We start from the raw sequence: 16,633 nt of genomic DNA, 5'->3' as shown, positions 1-16,633 counted from the left end.
TTTCCAAATGTATGGTCTTGTAAGTATATTTTTAGTGTCTGAATGAGTAAGTAATGAATAAGTCATCAAGACAATTGAAGAGTTTAACCTTCATCTCAGGCATTTCTAAGAACTTCTTAATAGAATAAGACTCTCTAAGCCAACAGATTCCTGCAGTTGTTGGGCAGAAAAGCTCTCCCTCCCCATAAATCATCCTCCTCTAACTGTGTTTAAAACTTACAGACATTCAGCTCCTTTTCAAAGAAGCCAACGCAGCATTAAACGGGCTAAAAGTCTGCTTAATTATCCGAGTTGATCCGGAGGGCGGCCTCTCCTCAGCGCCTCCTTTCTACTGTCAGGGTGAAGCGCAAATGACCAGAGACAGCTGCGGGGGGGCGCTCACATCTGTCTGAGAACCACTCGACGGTTCCATCATCACACGAGGATGGATGTGCTCGGAGAAGGAGGCTGGAGATCAATACAGGACGTTTAAAAGCACCGGAGAGGATTGGAGTTAATAACTACTTCAACATGGTCAGAAGATACAACGTTTGCTTCCCTTGCTATTTTGAGTGGAGCTGCATTTAAAAAGCCTTTGGACATTTTCAACATTTATATTTATAAATACTTTAATATCTTTATATATTTTTAATTCAATTTGTCATTTATATATTTATATATATGTTGCCGTCCCTTGAAGTTTGTTCCTTATTTTCACTGCATTTGTATGCTTCAACTTTAAATCTTTTTTTTTTTTAACTCTAAACTTGAAGTTTATTGCTGTTATTTTTTTCAACTTGCTAACTAATAATGAATAATATGTATCACTCAAAGCATGCATTTCAAAATAATATTTAATAAAGATGAATCATTTTAAGACAGGCCTGGGTCAAGGGTGCCATATGTTCCCAAAGAATGATGGTGTAGAAATGTTTCCGTAGATAAAAAATAGAATTTAATTTTGGACTTATTTTTTACTATCAATTACCACTTAAAGTCAAAATATAACTTTTATTAACTCTTTTATTATATATATTACTTCTTTTGTCACTGATCTTTCAAAATTATTAATACAATGTTTTTTTTACATCATGTTTTTGACTGAAGGCATTAAATAAAATGTATAATATACTATAAAATAAACCCAATAAATAATATTGTCTTTTTTTATAATGACATATTTACACTTTAAATTAGTTTTTTTTATGATTTATTTTCTTGTCACTTCACTAAGTAGTTACTTTCAAATCAAATCTATAAAATCATATAATTATTTTGGCTTGACGACACCTGGCAACAGTCAAAATAAATAAAGTGGCCCCTAATACTACACAAACTAAAATAACATTTTTATATTTCGTAATTACATATTTACACTTCAATTTTAGTCTTTTTGATGATTTATTTTGCTGTCATTTAAATAAGTAGTAACTTTCACATCATATTATTTCATATTATATTGTTACTTTGCCTTGACGTTCCCTGGCAACAGTCAAAATAATAACGTGTCCCCTGAGACTAGAAAATCGAAATTACATTATATTATTTTGTTATGACATATTAAGACTTGATTTTTAGTCTTTTTGATGATTTATGTTCTTGTCGCTTAAAAAAGGAGTAACTTGGTATTATTATTTGGGCTTGACAGCCCCTGACAACAGTCAAAATAAATATTGTGGCCCCTAAGATAACAAAATCGAAATTACAAATTATTTTATTATGACATATTTACGCTTTAATTTTAGTCATTTTGATTATTTATTTTCTTGTCACTTCACTAATAGTAACGTTCAAATCATATTCTTCCATATCATGTTATTATTTTGGCTTGACGGCCCCTGACAACAGTCAAAATAGATAATATGGCCCTTAAGACTCAAATAATTCTTATCTGTATCACCATCATCTCCATCATTCTCATCATCATATTAATCCTCATCATCATCATCAATTTCAACATCTGATACATTTAAAATCCACTTTTCTCAAGGCAAGTACCTGATGATCTGAAGGGAAACATCTCTCGTATGAAAACAAAGACATTTCTATATTCTTTCTGCAAAAAAAGAGTTGAGTTGGAGCGTTTTTCAACTTTCCAACCCTCTGCTATTTTCTATACTGTCTGAGCAATCTTTACAAAAAACTGTTGAAAACTATGAGAAGTTAATTATCAGTTTATCAGTAAATTAAGTACAAGGTGTTACGTTTAAACACTTTGTTTCTCTCGCACGTCGTACTCCATCACTGAGCGAGAACCGTCAGTGAGTTTGTTGCGGCTCACCTGTCGTAAGTGACGCCGTGATGGGTTCAGAGGTGGCTTCCCCCTGAATGGTGATTAAACTGACGGTGTAGTGAGTGGACGGCAGCAGACCCTGGACCAGTGACCTCGTCTTGGAGCCCTCCAGCGTCACCTTGGAGGTGTCGGTCCCGTCAGCCGAGCTGTAGCTCAGGATGAAGAGGTCGGCGGGTGGCGCCGGAGCATTCCACGCCACCGACACCGAGTCGGAAGTCACCTCTGACAAGTAGAGGTGTGTTACGGGCCTGATCCCTGGAGGAACGGGGGTCAAAGATCACCGGACAGGTAAACACCAGCCAAAACAGCGTAGAAAACCAGCCGTAGTCTTTAGAGCGATGACAAGGAAGTGAAGATGGAGATTATTCGGCGGCAAGAATGGTGATGAGACTGAAAGCCCAAGGATGAAGAGTGATAATGATGATGATGATGATGATGATGATGATGATGAAGAACAGTCAAACTGGATATGAGAGGAACCAGTAGCGGCAAGAATTCAAGAATGATTATTCCGATTTTCCCAGATGGAGATCAGACGAAATTCCGGATTCATATCTGGAGCCACAGCTTAGTGAAGATCTGTTAATCACTGTGGTGCAGAAGGAGCTGCAGTGTAAGAAGCTCGTATCTACTGCTGGTTGTTGGAGCTTTGAACATGCTTGCCAAATTGAGCTTACCTCTATCAACAAAATTTTCAAAGCTAAAAAAAGGTGTCACGTTTTGAACATGAGCTTAATGAATGTGGCTTGGCAGAGGTCTGCGCTCGCTTTTCAAGTATATTAACTTTATCACTTTCTTTTAAATCAGTGACAACGTAAGCAGAGCGAAGTTTTATTGGAAAAACAATTTGCTTCCTGAGCAATAACACTGAAGGACAGGCAGCAGGCGATGGGAAGAGAGGCGACTGATCATATTTGGAATGTTCACTAGGAGTCGATGTCACACACAGATGTGTCCGAGGAAAGAGAGATGAAGGCTAATTTGATATTTGACTTCACGTTTACTGTATCTCTGACAAGACAGATGAAGAGCGTCAAGGAAGGAAGCAGAGGTCAAACAAGTGTACGTCGACGGCTGATGATGAGGCGGTCAAGCATCGATGAACAGAGAACTTGATGGTTGATGGAGAGTGAGAGTGAGAAATTGAAACTGGGCTGAACAACATATCGAATGCTTGATATCATGACATCAGAGCTTTAATGGCTGAAAATAGTCAAGAATCAACCAAACTAGTTTGAGAAAGATTGTTGTTTCCCTCACTGGTACAGTCAGGGATATCGTGATCCTAGTGGAGCGTTTGAATAACAAAGAAAATAGGTTTTCTAAATTTAAAAAAAATTAAAAGTACCGGTTTTGAAGCAATGTATTATTTCATGAAACAACTTTATAGATGCTATAGACAATAACATAAACATTTCTAAGTGTTTGTATACTCAGTTTAAGGTACATTTTCTTATTACTTGTATTTATAAATCGCCTTCTTTCTTATATTTATTTGAAAACATGATTAAAATATATTGAAAAATAATTGTGATTCATAAATGAAAACTAACCTACACTAATCACGTGATTAATCAGATTTGACAAGTTTAACTGTATTTAATTTTGACTGATCGTGTACAATTTAGGAAACATAAATCAAGTGAGAAGAACCTTCTTTTCCAAAGAAACCAAGAAAAATAGTATCTACAGCGTGTCCTGGCCCTTCGACATCTTCCCCCTCGAACCAAAGATGGAACACATAAAAAGTATTTCTGTGACGTGACCGTTTTTTTTAATTGAATTGTGAGTTTTGGACTTTTTATTTCTAACCAAACATTACACACAAAAGTTGTGAAACTTTCAGATAAGATACTACTAACACAAGCACATCATCTGCAAATCATTACATTCTGAGGCTACAAAACAATAAAATGCTTTTTTAAATTAAATATATTATCAACCATTATGTTCTCTCTGGGTCAAGGTGACCCACAGGCCTGAAAAAGAATGTGTTTGTGGTATCCCTTGTGTTGTCCGTGGGTCAGGGTGAGTGGCAAAACAAAGGGTTACGACAACCCATTTTTTCAGGCCTTTGGGTCACCTTGACTCAGAGGCAAACAAGGGATACCTCAAATACTATTTGTTTTCGGGCCACCGGGTAACCTTTACCCTGAGCTCACACAAGGGTTTACACTATCTATTTAGACAGTTTCAAAAACTACCAACCTTCAATCAAGACTGTCATAATTGTGTATTTGACATGTTGGACATGGAGATAATGATTGAATGATGAAGGTATGCATGATGGGGAATTGAAAAGCTACAATTCCAATTGTTTAGAATGGGTTAAGTCGACAGACAAAAACAAAGCAGGTGAAATAAGTCTTAAAAGAGGAGCTCATTAGCAGCGTTTAATTATTTACCTCTTCTGTTCTCTACATCCACGATAATGCCCACTATTATTCTAAACATGTCCATCTTTTATGTCTTTATCGTAAGAAACCCCCAGAAATTGACTCTGTTCTGCCCTTGAAGTTGCCTTATCTCCTTCTTATCCACGGATTAGAACCTACAAGTCTTTCTGATCTTCTTTATCTTCAACAGAAGCTTTCTAATCCTGAATTTTACCTGTGAAGGCGTCGATGGTTGCGGCGGTGCTCTGCTGCCTTCCTCTTCTGGCAGCAACAGTAACGGTGTACTCAGTGCCCGGCTCAAGGTCCGACAGAGTAATGCTGGTGATGTCTTTAGGGACAGTTTCCTTGAGAGGGAGAGGATAAACAACCGTGTGATTTGAGCTCATACGGTCAGTCCGTTCAGTACCTCAGATATAAGACCAGACGATGACGTGTACGTGATCTTGTAGTGGTCTATGGGACCCTGAACCACACCCCACGCCAGAGTGATGCTGTTGTCTGTGGAGGCCGTCACAGTGAGGTCCATGGGTACGTCCAGGCCTGAGAGAAAGGAGGAAACATGCCGGTAAGAGGACGTCTTTGTGTAGGTACAAAAGGCTGATGTTTACACTCAACATCCTGCTGCAATCCACTGAAACCTTCACGTTCAAGAGGCTTCCATTGTGTGAAGTCGAGAGTACTTTTGTTAATGTGTCTGGATGTCAAGTCTTGTTTCACAGCAGATTGAGAGAGCGTAAGCTTTGCCCTCTCATGCGCAGCCAAGAGCCGATTGGCTAAAATCCCCCCGTGGACACTAATTTTGTTATGTAAACAAAGCGATAATTGTCGCACCACAGGAGGGAACATAGTGAGTGGGAGTGGGGAGGGCAGTGGGGGAGCTCTCTTCTTTGGCTGAGGAGCAGTCACCTGATCTGCAGTGTGAAGAAATTCAAATTTTGAATATGTGTAGGTATTTTTAAATGTGTATTGCTTTTGATTGTTCAGGCGCTTCGTGACCCTTGTCTAGAAAGGCGCTTTACAAATTACCATTACTTACGTACTATATTTGTCAAATCTCATGGCGACAGAACATCAGCTTTAAGGTGCAAATATTAGTGATGGGTTGATAAAGCTTCATGAAGCAGTGTCATGTTGTTTAGAGGTCAGTAGGTGGCGCCATCAGTTTACAAATGATGTGATGTTTCATTAGAAAAGTTGTTCAAAACAAAGGAAAATAGTGCAGAGACCGCCATCTAGTGGACTCTGAAAATAATGACACTGTTTCACGACGCTTCATCAGACCATCACTAACAAGGCAAGTTCAACAATAAGACATGAACACGTATGTTCTAGCATTTATATCAAATCAACACCGTGTTACATTTTGAGTTTAATATTGTCTTTTTATATTTCCTGTAATGATGGTTTAATTTTGCATCGCCAAGACCCATGTAGTTGAGTGTCACGTGACAAACAAACTACTATACATTAATGGGTCATACACAGTGTTAAGAAAAAAATTATACAGCAGTTAAATTACTCTAACACTAGGGGAGCCAGAAATAAGAGTTTTCATAATATTAATTGGGCCTTTAATTTCAATCCAAATGATGAACTATCTGTATAGTTTCTAAAATAATCCTTAAATTTAAAATAATAAATAATAAACACACACTGAAACATTTTGTTTTTGTCAAGTAGGTCAGATTTAGTTAAAAAAAAAAGAAGATTTGAATTTCAAAAAAAAATTAATGGATTAGAGAAACAATAATTATTTTTGTGAATTAAACGGGGTATAGTCAGAGGTTTTAAAGGAAAATAAGAGTAAAAATTGCAATTAAATAAAAAAAAAAAAATATATATATATATATATATTGAAATCCTTAATATTTTACCTTCAGTTTAGGTTTAGTACTGATGTACAAAAGCATCATATTTTATTAGTGATGAAGCTTCATGAAACAGTGTCATGTTGTTTAGAGTTCAGAAGGTGGCGCCATAAGTTTAAAACTAAAGTGAAGTTTCATTAGAAAAGAAATAAAAGGAAAATAGTGCAGAAACCGCCATCCAGTGGACTCTGAAAATAAAATTGATATTTAACTTGTAGTTACAACGGCTAGTGATACATGATGATGATGAGCTGAAGAGTGTTCAACATGAAAAATATCATTTCAAAGTTCAACAGAAGTGCATGAAGTAGGAAGAGATGTTTCCACACGGAGGTGCCACTTTCCTTCAATCAATTAGAATAACTGCAAATGGAGCAAGAATGTATTCGTAGATGACATGATGGGAACAATTAGAGCTGCACTTATGTGCACTCGGGCCATTACACGCACACAGTCTTCTTTCTTTCGGCCAAACAAATCTGAATACATTCAATCATCCAGTGCAGCTGTTATAAAGGAGCCATTAGCGAAGCGTTGCACATTATCTTCGGACAGAGAAGCTGAAAGAGGAACTTTGGCTTTAACATGAAGCGCTTCAATATCTTCAGAAACTTTCAGTCGTATTCAGAATACTAAAGCGCTGAGGATTGCTGAGTGGATCGATATTCCATTTTTGAGATAAAGTCTCACCTGTCCTGGCGTTCATGGTGGCCGGCGTGCTCTGGTTCATGCCCCTCATGGCAGAGATGCCGATTCCATACTCGGTGCCGGGAAGCAGGTCTGACAAGGGGAAAAATATGAACATTATATATATCTAAGACGAATTGCTACAATAAATGTATATATCATGTTTATTTTAACTCAAATAAAAGTACTTACAATACTGAATTATACCTTATATTATTGACCTTTTGGGTGCTTGTTATATGATGTTGGTCAAAATAATAAATATTAATAATATTTATGTATATATTTATTATTTTCTAAATAAAACATCATAAGATCATGCTTTTCATCAGGGAGCAGGAATATAAATCTAATGGCCTTTTAAAACATGATTAACCATTAAAATACATTATATTTCTTTACGGAGTGCAGCTTAATCCATTAAAAAGATAGACAGGTTTTTGGAAAAAATACTTTTTAATTTTGTGTAAGACCATTTATTTGGTCTGTTGAACGCTCAATGAAGAGTCGCCAGCAGATAAAGTGAGATTTATTTCAGCCATATTAATAAAACAGACATTCTTCAGTTGAACTATCTGAAGTACAAGTGAAGGTGTTGAAACAAAAGGTCATTTTATTCATAAAAAGCTATATATTCTGTTACCTGAGAGGGTGGTCTTGGTGGTGGCTCCCTCGTTTTTAGGTACGATGACTTTCTCGTACATATCTCCAGCTAAGGTGCTGTACACCACCTGGTAGACCTCCACCTGTAGACAACAACGAGAGCTCTATTTAATAAAAGACTGAGGGTTATTTTTACAAAGAACTGAAGCAGAAATGAGACATCAACGCATCAGAATAAGATCACACTATAATAGATGGTCATTGGGATTATATAAGGATGTAGGAATGAATAGCAACATCACCATAACTTGATTATCATAATGCCTCCCTCTGGATAACAGTTTACAATATGACCACGAGTAAAGAAAAAATGCAGGTACAAATTAATGTTGGCAACAATATCTGTACCTTTTCAGATCATGCTAATTTGTATTTAGTCAAGTCACAAATAAAAAGAAAAGAAATGGCCAAATAATAAGATATACAGATTAAAGTACTAAACAAAATAAATAAAATTGAATTAATTATATGTTAAAAGATTACTTGAATTTAGATTTACTTGAATTTTGCATTGTGGGCCGACAAAATAACAAAATAACAAAAACACAAAAACAATCCAAAAATAAGATTGCTAAGATTCGCTAACAACCCATTTTGAACTCTTAGATTGATTTTTTTAATTTTTGTTGTGTGGATAAATTAATAACCTTGCAGGAGATCTGAGCGTTTTTAATTACATTTTTTCATCTCTTTAATTATTGTTATATGTTTTTGAAAATAATATTAAAAGCATATTGTCAGCCTGTTGCTCTCACAGCAACTGCAGCTCGTCAAACCATCAACACCTCAGCAGCAGAGGTTAAAGCTACCTCTCCTTCAGCAACAGGCGCCAGATTATAATCGTCACTCCCTGGTATGAACATTCTCTGTTTTCTCTTTGTGGATTACATTTTTCTTGTTTATATTTATTTTGTCCTCCCTGTGCTGGAGTCTACTTTTTGTCGTTTTATCCAGGATACGTTTTTTTTGTTTTGTTTTGTTTTTTCAGTCTCCTTGAGGTTTTATTCTCTGCCTGACTTGTTGTGTGCTTTAAGTTTCCTTTGGAGTGTGATATGGACAGTTGATCTTTTTTTTTTTTTTTTAGAACTATTGTGATTAAACATTTTTGACTCATTCCATTTTTGTCTGTTTGGTTGTTGGCATCAGCAATTAGGTCCGGCCCTTGTCTATTCTGGATATACACTATTAAAATAGAATATTTAAATCAAGAACTTTTATAATATTTAAACACAGTAAAAACAGTGGGTATTCTCGTTAATGCAGAATTGAAATGAAACACAGTTTGGTTCAATTGAAATAGTCACGTTGAAGTGTGTTTCTATCACTCAAAGAAAACTTTTAGCTGTGGAAGTGATGGAAAGAAGAAAAAAAAAAGAAGATCTGCTAGCATGTTGCTATTTAGCGTTAGCCCTGCATGCACTTATTAAGTCCAAAGACAAGTGAGAAAATGAGAAAAAGGGAATAATTAAACCAGACCCGGAATATATTTGAAGCAGAGCACAGTTGGAGGACCAAATAAATTGTCTGTTTTGCATCGACAGTGACGTCAGACCTCTGCTGGAACACCGCTGAATAAAACAGATGGAATATATTTGTCTGGCCAACAAGCATCAAAAACAGCTGCTGTAAAAAAAAAAAAAAAAGTCACACCAGCTGCTGTTAACTAGTTTGATGAATCATTGAACTTTCATTTCGAAACTTCAAACCCGTTTTAAATTAATACAGAATTAAACTTCAGAGTACCTGGGAAAACAATAAATAAAGAATATATTTATTTGTTTTATCATCATTATTGTTGGTGTGATGTCTTGCAACTGCGTATCCTATATTGATCATTTACTTAAAACCATGAGGATTTATGTGGAGATTTGTTCCGCTCACCTCCGCCTCGCTGTTGTCCCACTCCAGCTCCAGACTGGTGGACGTCTTGGTCAGGAGCCGCAGGTTCTTTGGGGCGTCGATCTCTGAGAAGAACGATAAAGCTGACAAAGTTGGGGACACTGAGACTGAGATCGTCAGGGAAGGTTGTGGTCAAAACACACAAAACAAGACTCAACGCTGCACCTGTTTTTCTCATTACGATTCATCCTCTACTCTGCGATGATACAATTTCCTAAATGTATGCGTGAAAGTGCGCCTCGTAATTTTCCATGATTAATAAGCTGCAGAGCAACACATTATTCACTGTTATGAAGCTCATCAAGAAAAATAAATGACATTTCTATCTTCAAAACCTTTTACGTTCTTTGCAAAAAGTTTTTCTTTAAACATAAATACATGGAATTTAAAGTATTTAATGAGTATTCATCAAATTAATCAATACATTGTTATAATTAACACATGTTTAAGATCTTATTTACAAACTCATAGGCGTGATGTGTCAAATAAATTAATAATTTTCATTATAAACACATTTTTACGAGCTTTTATACAAACTAATAATCATATTTTTTTTAATGAATAATATGTTGTCATTATAAACTCATCTTCATGAGCATGTTTAAAAACTCATAGTCTTGATGTGTCAAATAAATCAAAGAATTGTCATTAGAAACCCATCTATGCGATATTTTATAAAAGCTCATAGTCATAGTGTTTCAAATAAATCAATTATTGTCCTTATAAGCACATTTTTACTATCTTTTATACAAATTAATAGTAAAATTATGCCAAATAAATCAATTATTTGTGATTGTAAACACATTTCTAGTAGCTTTTATACAAACTCTTGGTCGTGATGTGTCAAATAAATCAATTAACTGTCATTACAAAAACAACTTTATGAGTTTTTATATGAATTCATAGTCAAATTGTGTCAAATAAATCAATAAATTGTCATTATAGGGACATTTTCACGAACTTTTATACAATTTCAAAGTCAAATTGTGTCAAATGAATCAATGATTTGTCATTATAAATACAACTTCACAAGCTTAGATATAAACTCATAGTCGTGACGAGTCAAAAAAATCAATTAATTGTCATTAGAAACCCATCTTTACAATATTTGAAACAAACTCATAGTCATGGTGTATCAATTAAATCAATTATTTGTCCTTAAAAGCACATTTTTACGATTTTTTTTTATACAAATTCATAGTCAAATTGTATCAAATAAATCAATGAATTGTCATTATAAACACATTTCTACAAGCTTTTATACAAACTCATGGTCATGATGTGAAAATACTGTATATTAGGATACAAAACTCAACATTTGAAAATGTTACTGTGGATGTTTAAAGAGTATTAAACACATGCATGTTGGTTAATAAACGTTGACAGAAGGACAATTAGTGGTTGTGACAGACTATGGTAAACGCTTGGCTCGGAGCCCTCAACTGTCGCGGAGACAGATCGAGGGTCTGAGGGTGTTGGGTGAGTGACAAACAACACATCTGCTTCCTGTCAGCCCTCACCGGTAGTAAATTCAATGGAAATGGATCCGCTCTCATTCCCTTTCCTCACGCCGCTCACAGAAACCTCGTAGCGGGAGCCTGGACGCAGAACCTGAGGAACACAAACATCGTCATCAAGTCATTTTTGAGACGTTTTTTTTCTTGTGACGGCGAGTCACCTGAAGGGAGTACTGGCTGAGGGTGGGCTGCAGGCGGTAGGTCGTCCGAGGCCCTTGTCCTCCCACCAGAACGTAACGCAGCACGATCTGATCAATCTTGGCCTTGGGCGGGGTCCACTCCACGAACGCCACCGTGTCCGACACGTCCCGGATGATGAGCTGGGTCGGACCATCAATCACTGCAGGACCAACAGATACTCATCAAGGTGTTTTACTATTGCCCTGTCGGCACCGCTGTCTTCTGATGTTCACTTTGACCATAAAAAACTGCTGCCTTACAATAAAGACAGAAACCTGAACTGAACTAGTTTAACCACTTTTGTTTCAAGCAGAAAAAAAAATAGATTTTTCAGTCAAATATTCACAGTAGTGAAATACAGATACGGTACAATATATCGCAATCTTTTGACCTCTGACATAATTTTTCAACCTAAACGATTTTTAATGTAAACTACGACACCCACACCTCCCCAACAGTAGATGGCGTAGCAGAGATTCAGGCTGATACTGTGTAAAAATACCATATTTTTCAATTAGATCATTTTCCGCTCTGTCACTTCCTGGTCTGAAAACACATGTGACTTTCACCCCAATGTAAGGACACCGCTCATTGGCTGAAATGGGTTCCACTAAAAATAAGTCACTGGTAACTGTACAATGCAATCTGAAGGGACTAACAGGGATTACAAAATGTTCTATTTTGAAAAGGGAAAATGTTGAAATGTATAAAAAACTGACATGGGTCATCAGCCAATCAGCGTCGTTGTCACATGTAGTCCTTAAAAATTTTGTTGGGGTGAAAGTTATGTGCGTCTTTTTAATAATATACATAATATACATGTTTTATGTGTGGTACAAAATGTGTTCCAGTCATTCAGTTAAAGTTTTCATAAGCTTTCATTAGGAGCTTTACATTTACAGCATGTGAGGAAATCACGTACAGGACCGAAGTGGTAGTTATACCAGGTAAAGGGAGCAAATATGGCCAATAAAATAACAACGGCAGCACAATTTAAAGCAGATATTTGGTAGCATTACAGCGTCCAAAATCCATAATGATGTTAGAAACTGTAGGTTTTTTCATTTAAATGTATAATTCAAGAGCTAAGCTAGCATTTAATTCACTGTACATTCAGTTATTAATATATTATTATACATTGTAATTTATATTTTTACATGTTACAGTGTGGGAAGTTTTAGACAGATATGTCAACTAAAAAGAGAGAAAAAGTTTTGAATAAGCCAGCTTGAGGCCGTCGCTCCTGCTAGATGTTGTGGCAAAGAAACAGTGTCTTTGTCATAGCCAACACAGTTTTACACTGTCCAAGTGTGAGATGCAAAAAACGTAAATTTTACTAAAAAACAATTGTTAATATTGACCTTACCTTACTGTATATTGACATTGATCGACATGCATAGTGTTTTGAACAACACCTAACTTAGTTCCGATCTTATTTTATTTCGATACTTTTTCACTCGCAACTACTTTTTTTCGAGGGCTCCAGAACTTGAAAAGAAAACAAATCCTGTTTTGGTGTAATGACCCAGAGAATCCAAAACAACTGTTATCTTCTGTCCAGCAAATTATTTTTTCTCGCCGCAGCGCCTATAGTTCTGAAAAATGTTTTCAGCCTCAAGATGTAAATTTCAACTGAAAGTAATTATAAGTCAAATGATTTATTATTTATTTGCAGACAAGAAGATGTTGTTGCAGAGCTACAAATGAGACGCCAGAGGCTGGAAATGAATTTGCATCAGTATAATTAGGAAACAATTTTGTTTATTTTAATTCGTTCAGAAATGGTGAACAAATATCGATCAATATTTAACAAAACTGTTGCTCTTCAGTAACTTTGGAATAAAAAATAATTTCATTAAAATCCCAGTTCGGTGCTTTTTTTTTGCTTCTACATCCGAGCCCAAAATAGAAAACCAAAACACAGGCAGTTGGAACTCAGACACATGTCGCTTAAGGCATTTTGATTCAGTCAATCTGGATCAGAAATGCTTATTTTCCAGAGAATTGCACTAAAACACACAAAACAAAGTTTGCTGAAGTGAAAAACATAAGCTGTGATTAAAGGTGTTGATGACTGGAAAACAATAATTAGACAGGAATGGTTCCAAGTACAACAAGCGTGAGGGGGGAAGACAAGTGATGTGAAGGAAAACATTCAAATTTACACTTTTCCTCATAAAAATTTCAACATATATTTTTAAAGGATAAATGGCTACCTTTATTTACATACCGACTTATTTCCTCTTTTTTTTCTTCTTTTTTTTCTTATACGAGTACATCTTGACAATAAAGCTACAAAAGATTGAAAACATTGTTTCTGGCTCCTCCTAGTGTAGGTAGAGTGCAACAGCAATGATGTTCCTATAGTTTCTGGTGTTATTTCCCTCATAATTTCCAAAAGGCTCTACGTGTCTTTGACTAGTACTTGACAACAACAATATTAACCCAGAAACTGCTGTAAACAAGATCCATAAACTTTCTGGGATAGAGTTCTGTGATACATAGTCAAGAGCATTTTTCACTGAGTTAGTCATGACTAGTTTGAAAGAAAACAAATAATTACACAAAACATGAAATGTAATAATAATTTCAAAATGTAACCTATTGCTGCTTTAACACTTATTTCTACATAAAATGGCAGTTTCTTACAGTTTAGATCGTTCTTAAGGATGTTAAGAAGAGTTCCATTAAGAAGGAACGCTAAGTAATGGGTGTTTTCCAGACTTGTTCTTACACTTTGCACGAATGCATCCATTGCATATGATGATCGGTGCAGAAAAAGTTGTGTCTTTCGGGCCACCGGGTCACCTTGACCCAGAGATACCAATTATAAATAAGCAGCACTCAGTACAGAATACTTTGTCTAACACAAAAATCAACATAACCAATTCACCACCCTTAAACGTATTCTAACTAAGTTGCTGAAAAAGGTAAAGTCCTTAGTGTCTGCCCTCTGGGTATATGACTTTACTAATATGATGGAACTCAGTCAGTGATACTGGTCGAAGTGTTTTTTGCCCAATATATTGCACTACAATATTTAAGGGATTTGTAAAGTTAGACAAAAAGCATCACTCGTAACTTTTTATGAAGTTTTATCTAGTTTTCTTTTTTATATTCCATTGACATAAGGTTTATAAGATTTGTGTTATCTTAGCATTAACTTCTTTTTCTTTTAAGGTGATGTAATCCATTAAACATTAGAAACAGTTGCCTTAACTTTGTCAACTTTTGCTGTGCACTGAGCACTATTTTGCTCAGGAAGTTGCAACAGAATGGGATATTACTCCACTAGGAGCAGATGAAAAACCGCTCAGATATCGACAATCCTCTAGGCCAGCCTGATCCTCCATGTATTAGAAACTGCCCACTATAGTGTCGCCCAAGAAAAAAACCCACCTGAGGTGGACATTTGCTAAGAAGCAGCACTTTTTCTTTGACTCCTGTCCCTCATGTCTCCAAGGTTGAATAAATCTTTGCTATAAATAATTCAGCGTCTTCAAATTTGTCTTTTCTATTTCTTTATCCAATACTGTCCGGTGAGTGAGCCGCCGTGAAACATTCATGAGAGATTTTCATTCATTATTGATGCTTATCTAATTACTTGTCGCAAAAGGAAGCCAGGGAAGAGAAAATGTTTTGACTGGGGCTGATGTCAAACATTACGGAAGATTACTTTCAGAATCCATCTATCACAGCTGACCAGGACATTGCAATCCTTCGTAGATACCTTCCCAGAATTTGGGCTTTGCCTTAAATGCCCTAAAGCAGAGGTGTTGAACTCTATAACTCCAGGGGCCGAAATCTTTTAACAGTCCATATCGAAGAATGTTTACCAAACTTTTCTTGGACAGGAAGTATGACCAAACTTTTCTTGGACAGGAAGTATGACCAAACTTTTCTTGGACAGGAAGTATGACCAAACTTTTCTTGGACAGGAAGTATGACCAAACTTTTATTTGACAGGAAGCATGACCAAACTTTTCTTGGACAGGAAGTATGACCAAACTCTTTTTTGACAGGAAGTATGATTCAGATTGTGATATTGTATTCTTGGAGAATCAATTTGTAAATCCTTTCTGTTTCCTGAGTTCCTTGGGCGCCTGTTGCTCTAACAGCAGCTGCACCTCGTCAAACAATCACCTCCTCAGCAGCAAAGCTTTAAGCCACCTCTCCTGCAGCAACAGGCGCCAGATTATAATCGTCTCCTCCTGGTTTGTACATTTACTAGTGATGGTCTGATGAAGCTTCATGAAGCAATGTCATTATTTTCAGAGTCCACTAGATGGTGGTCTCTGCACTATTTTCTTGTTGTTTTTTTTAATCACTGCTCTCTTTGTCTTCTTAGTCTCCATGAGTTTTTGTTCTCCGCCCGACTTGTGGTGCACTTTGAGCTTCCTTTGGACTGTGATGTGGACACTTGAAAACTTTTTTTTGTTTTACTATTGTGGTAAAAAAAACAATTCATACCATTTCCTTCTGTTTGGTTGGAGATAGACTAAACCTCACCGACATCTGTTTAGAAAGTGTTGTATGAAAGTTTATGTTATAAATTTTTTTTTTTTAGTATTACAAAAAATGAATTAAAACATAATTATTAGGGGTGATTATTCTTTAGGTTATATTAAAGGGCAACTAATGCGTTTATTTAAGTGTGTCTTAAATAGATATTGTACCTCTATTGTACTCTATTGTGTCTGTTTGTACAAACCTCTCTTTTCATTGAAATATTTACATTAGAAAATGGGCTTAAGCCCCGCCCACTGAAAACACTTGGTTCTTCTCAAGCTAAATCTTGTTTATCATAACCACGCCCACTTTGCTGTGATTGGTCAAGCATCAAGGTTTGTCACGCAGCGTCATAAATCTTGGAAGTCTCCAACTCCAAGGGACTTAGAAGGAGGGTGTTCATCACTGCTTCAGGAGGAGTGAAGCTATTATCATATCATAATGGATTCTGCTCGCGTAACCACTCATTCGCTGATATTTGAGGGACACCTTTATAAAGTATTACTTCAAAACATTGTCATGATGAGAGACTTACTGCATGTTGGAGAAGAAGTCTTCAACCTTTGAAACATGTGAGTAAGTCGGAAAAAATGGGTTTTTCACATTAGTTAATCTATTAAAAAAACTTTTATGAGAAGTAAT

At 36.1% G+C, this 16,633-nt stretch overlaps 1 protein-coding gene across 2 annotated transcripts in view; it reads right to left on the bottom strand.

The window, feature by feature from the left end:
• Positions 1 to 16,633, bottom strand: part of tnr (tenascin R (restrictin, janusin)) — a 95,800-nt gene that overhangs the window by 56,286 nt on the left and 22,881 nt on the right. The window contains exons 8-15 of one of the 2 annotated variants that reach the window (XM_087810789.1): positions 11,464 to 11,642; positions 11,306 to 11,396; positions 9,768 to 9,868; positions 7,867 to 7,969; positions 7,227 to 7,316; positions 5,075 to 5,208; positions 4,883 to 5,012; positions 2,261 to 2,527 (exon numbers count right to left, since the gene is read on the bottom strand). In XM_087810789.1, coding sequence (XP_087666915.1) covers positions 2,261 to 2,527; positions 4,883 to 5,012; positions 5,075 to 5,208; positions 7,227 to 7,316; positions 7,867 to 7,969; positions 9,768 to 9,868; positions 11,306 to 11,396; positions 11,464 to 11,642 — 1,095 coding nt within the window. The remainder of the gene's footprint in view (positions 1 to 2,260; positions 2,528 to 4,882; positions 5,013 to 5,074; positions 5,209 to 7,226; positions 7,317 to 7,866; positions 7,970 to 9,767; positions 9,869 to 11,305; positions 11,397 to 11,463; positions 11,643 to 16,633) is intronic. The other variant, XM_087810790.1, reaches the window with a different exon arrangement.

This window comes from Callionymus lyra, chromosome 16 (genome assembly GCF_982586985.1).
Source record: "Callionymus lyra chromosome 16, fCalLyr1.hap1.1, whole genome shotgun sequence".
NCBI lineage: Eukaryota > Metazoa > Chordata > Actinopteri > Syngnathiformes > Callionymidae > Callionymus > Callionymus lyra.
The sequence above is the reverse complement of the archived record's forward strand: the minus strand, read 5'-3'. Positions and strand labels throughout refer to the sequence as shown.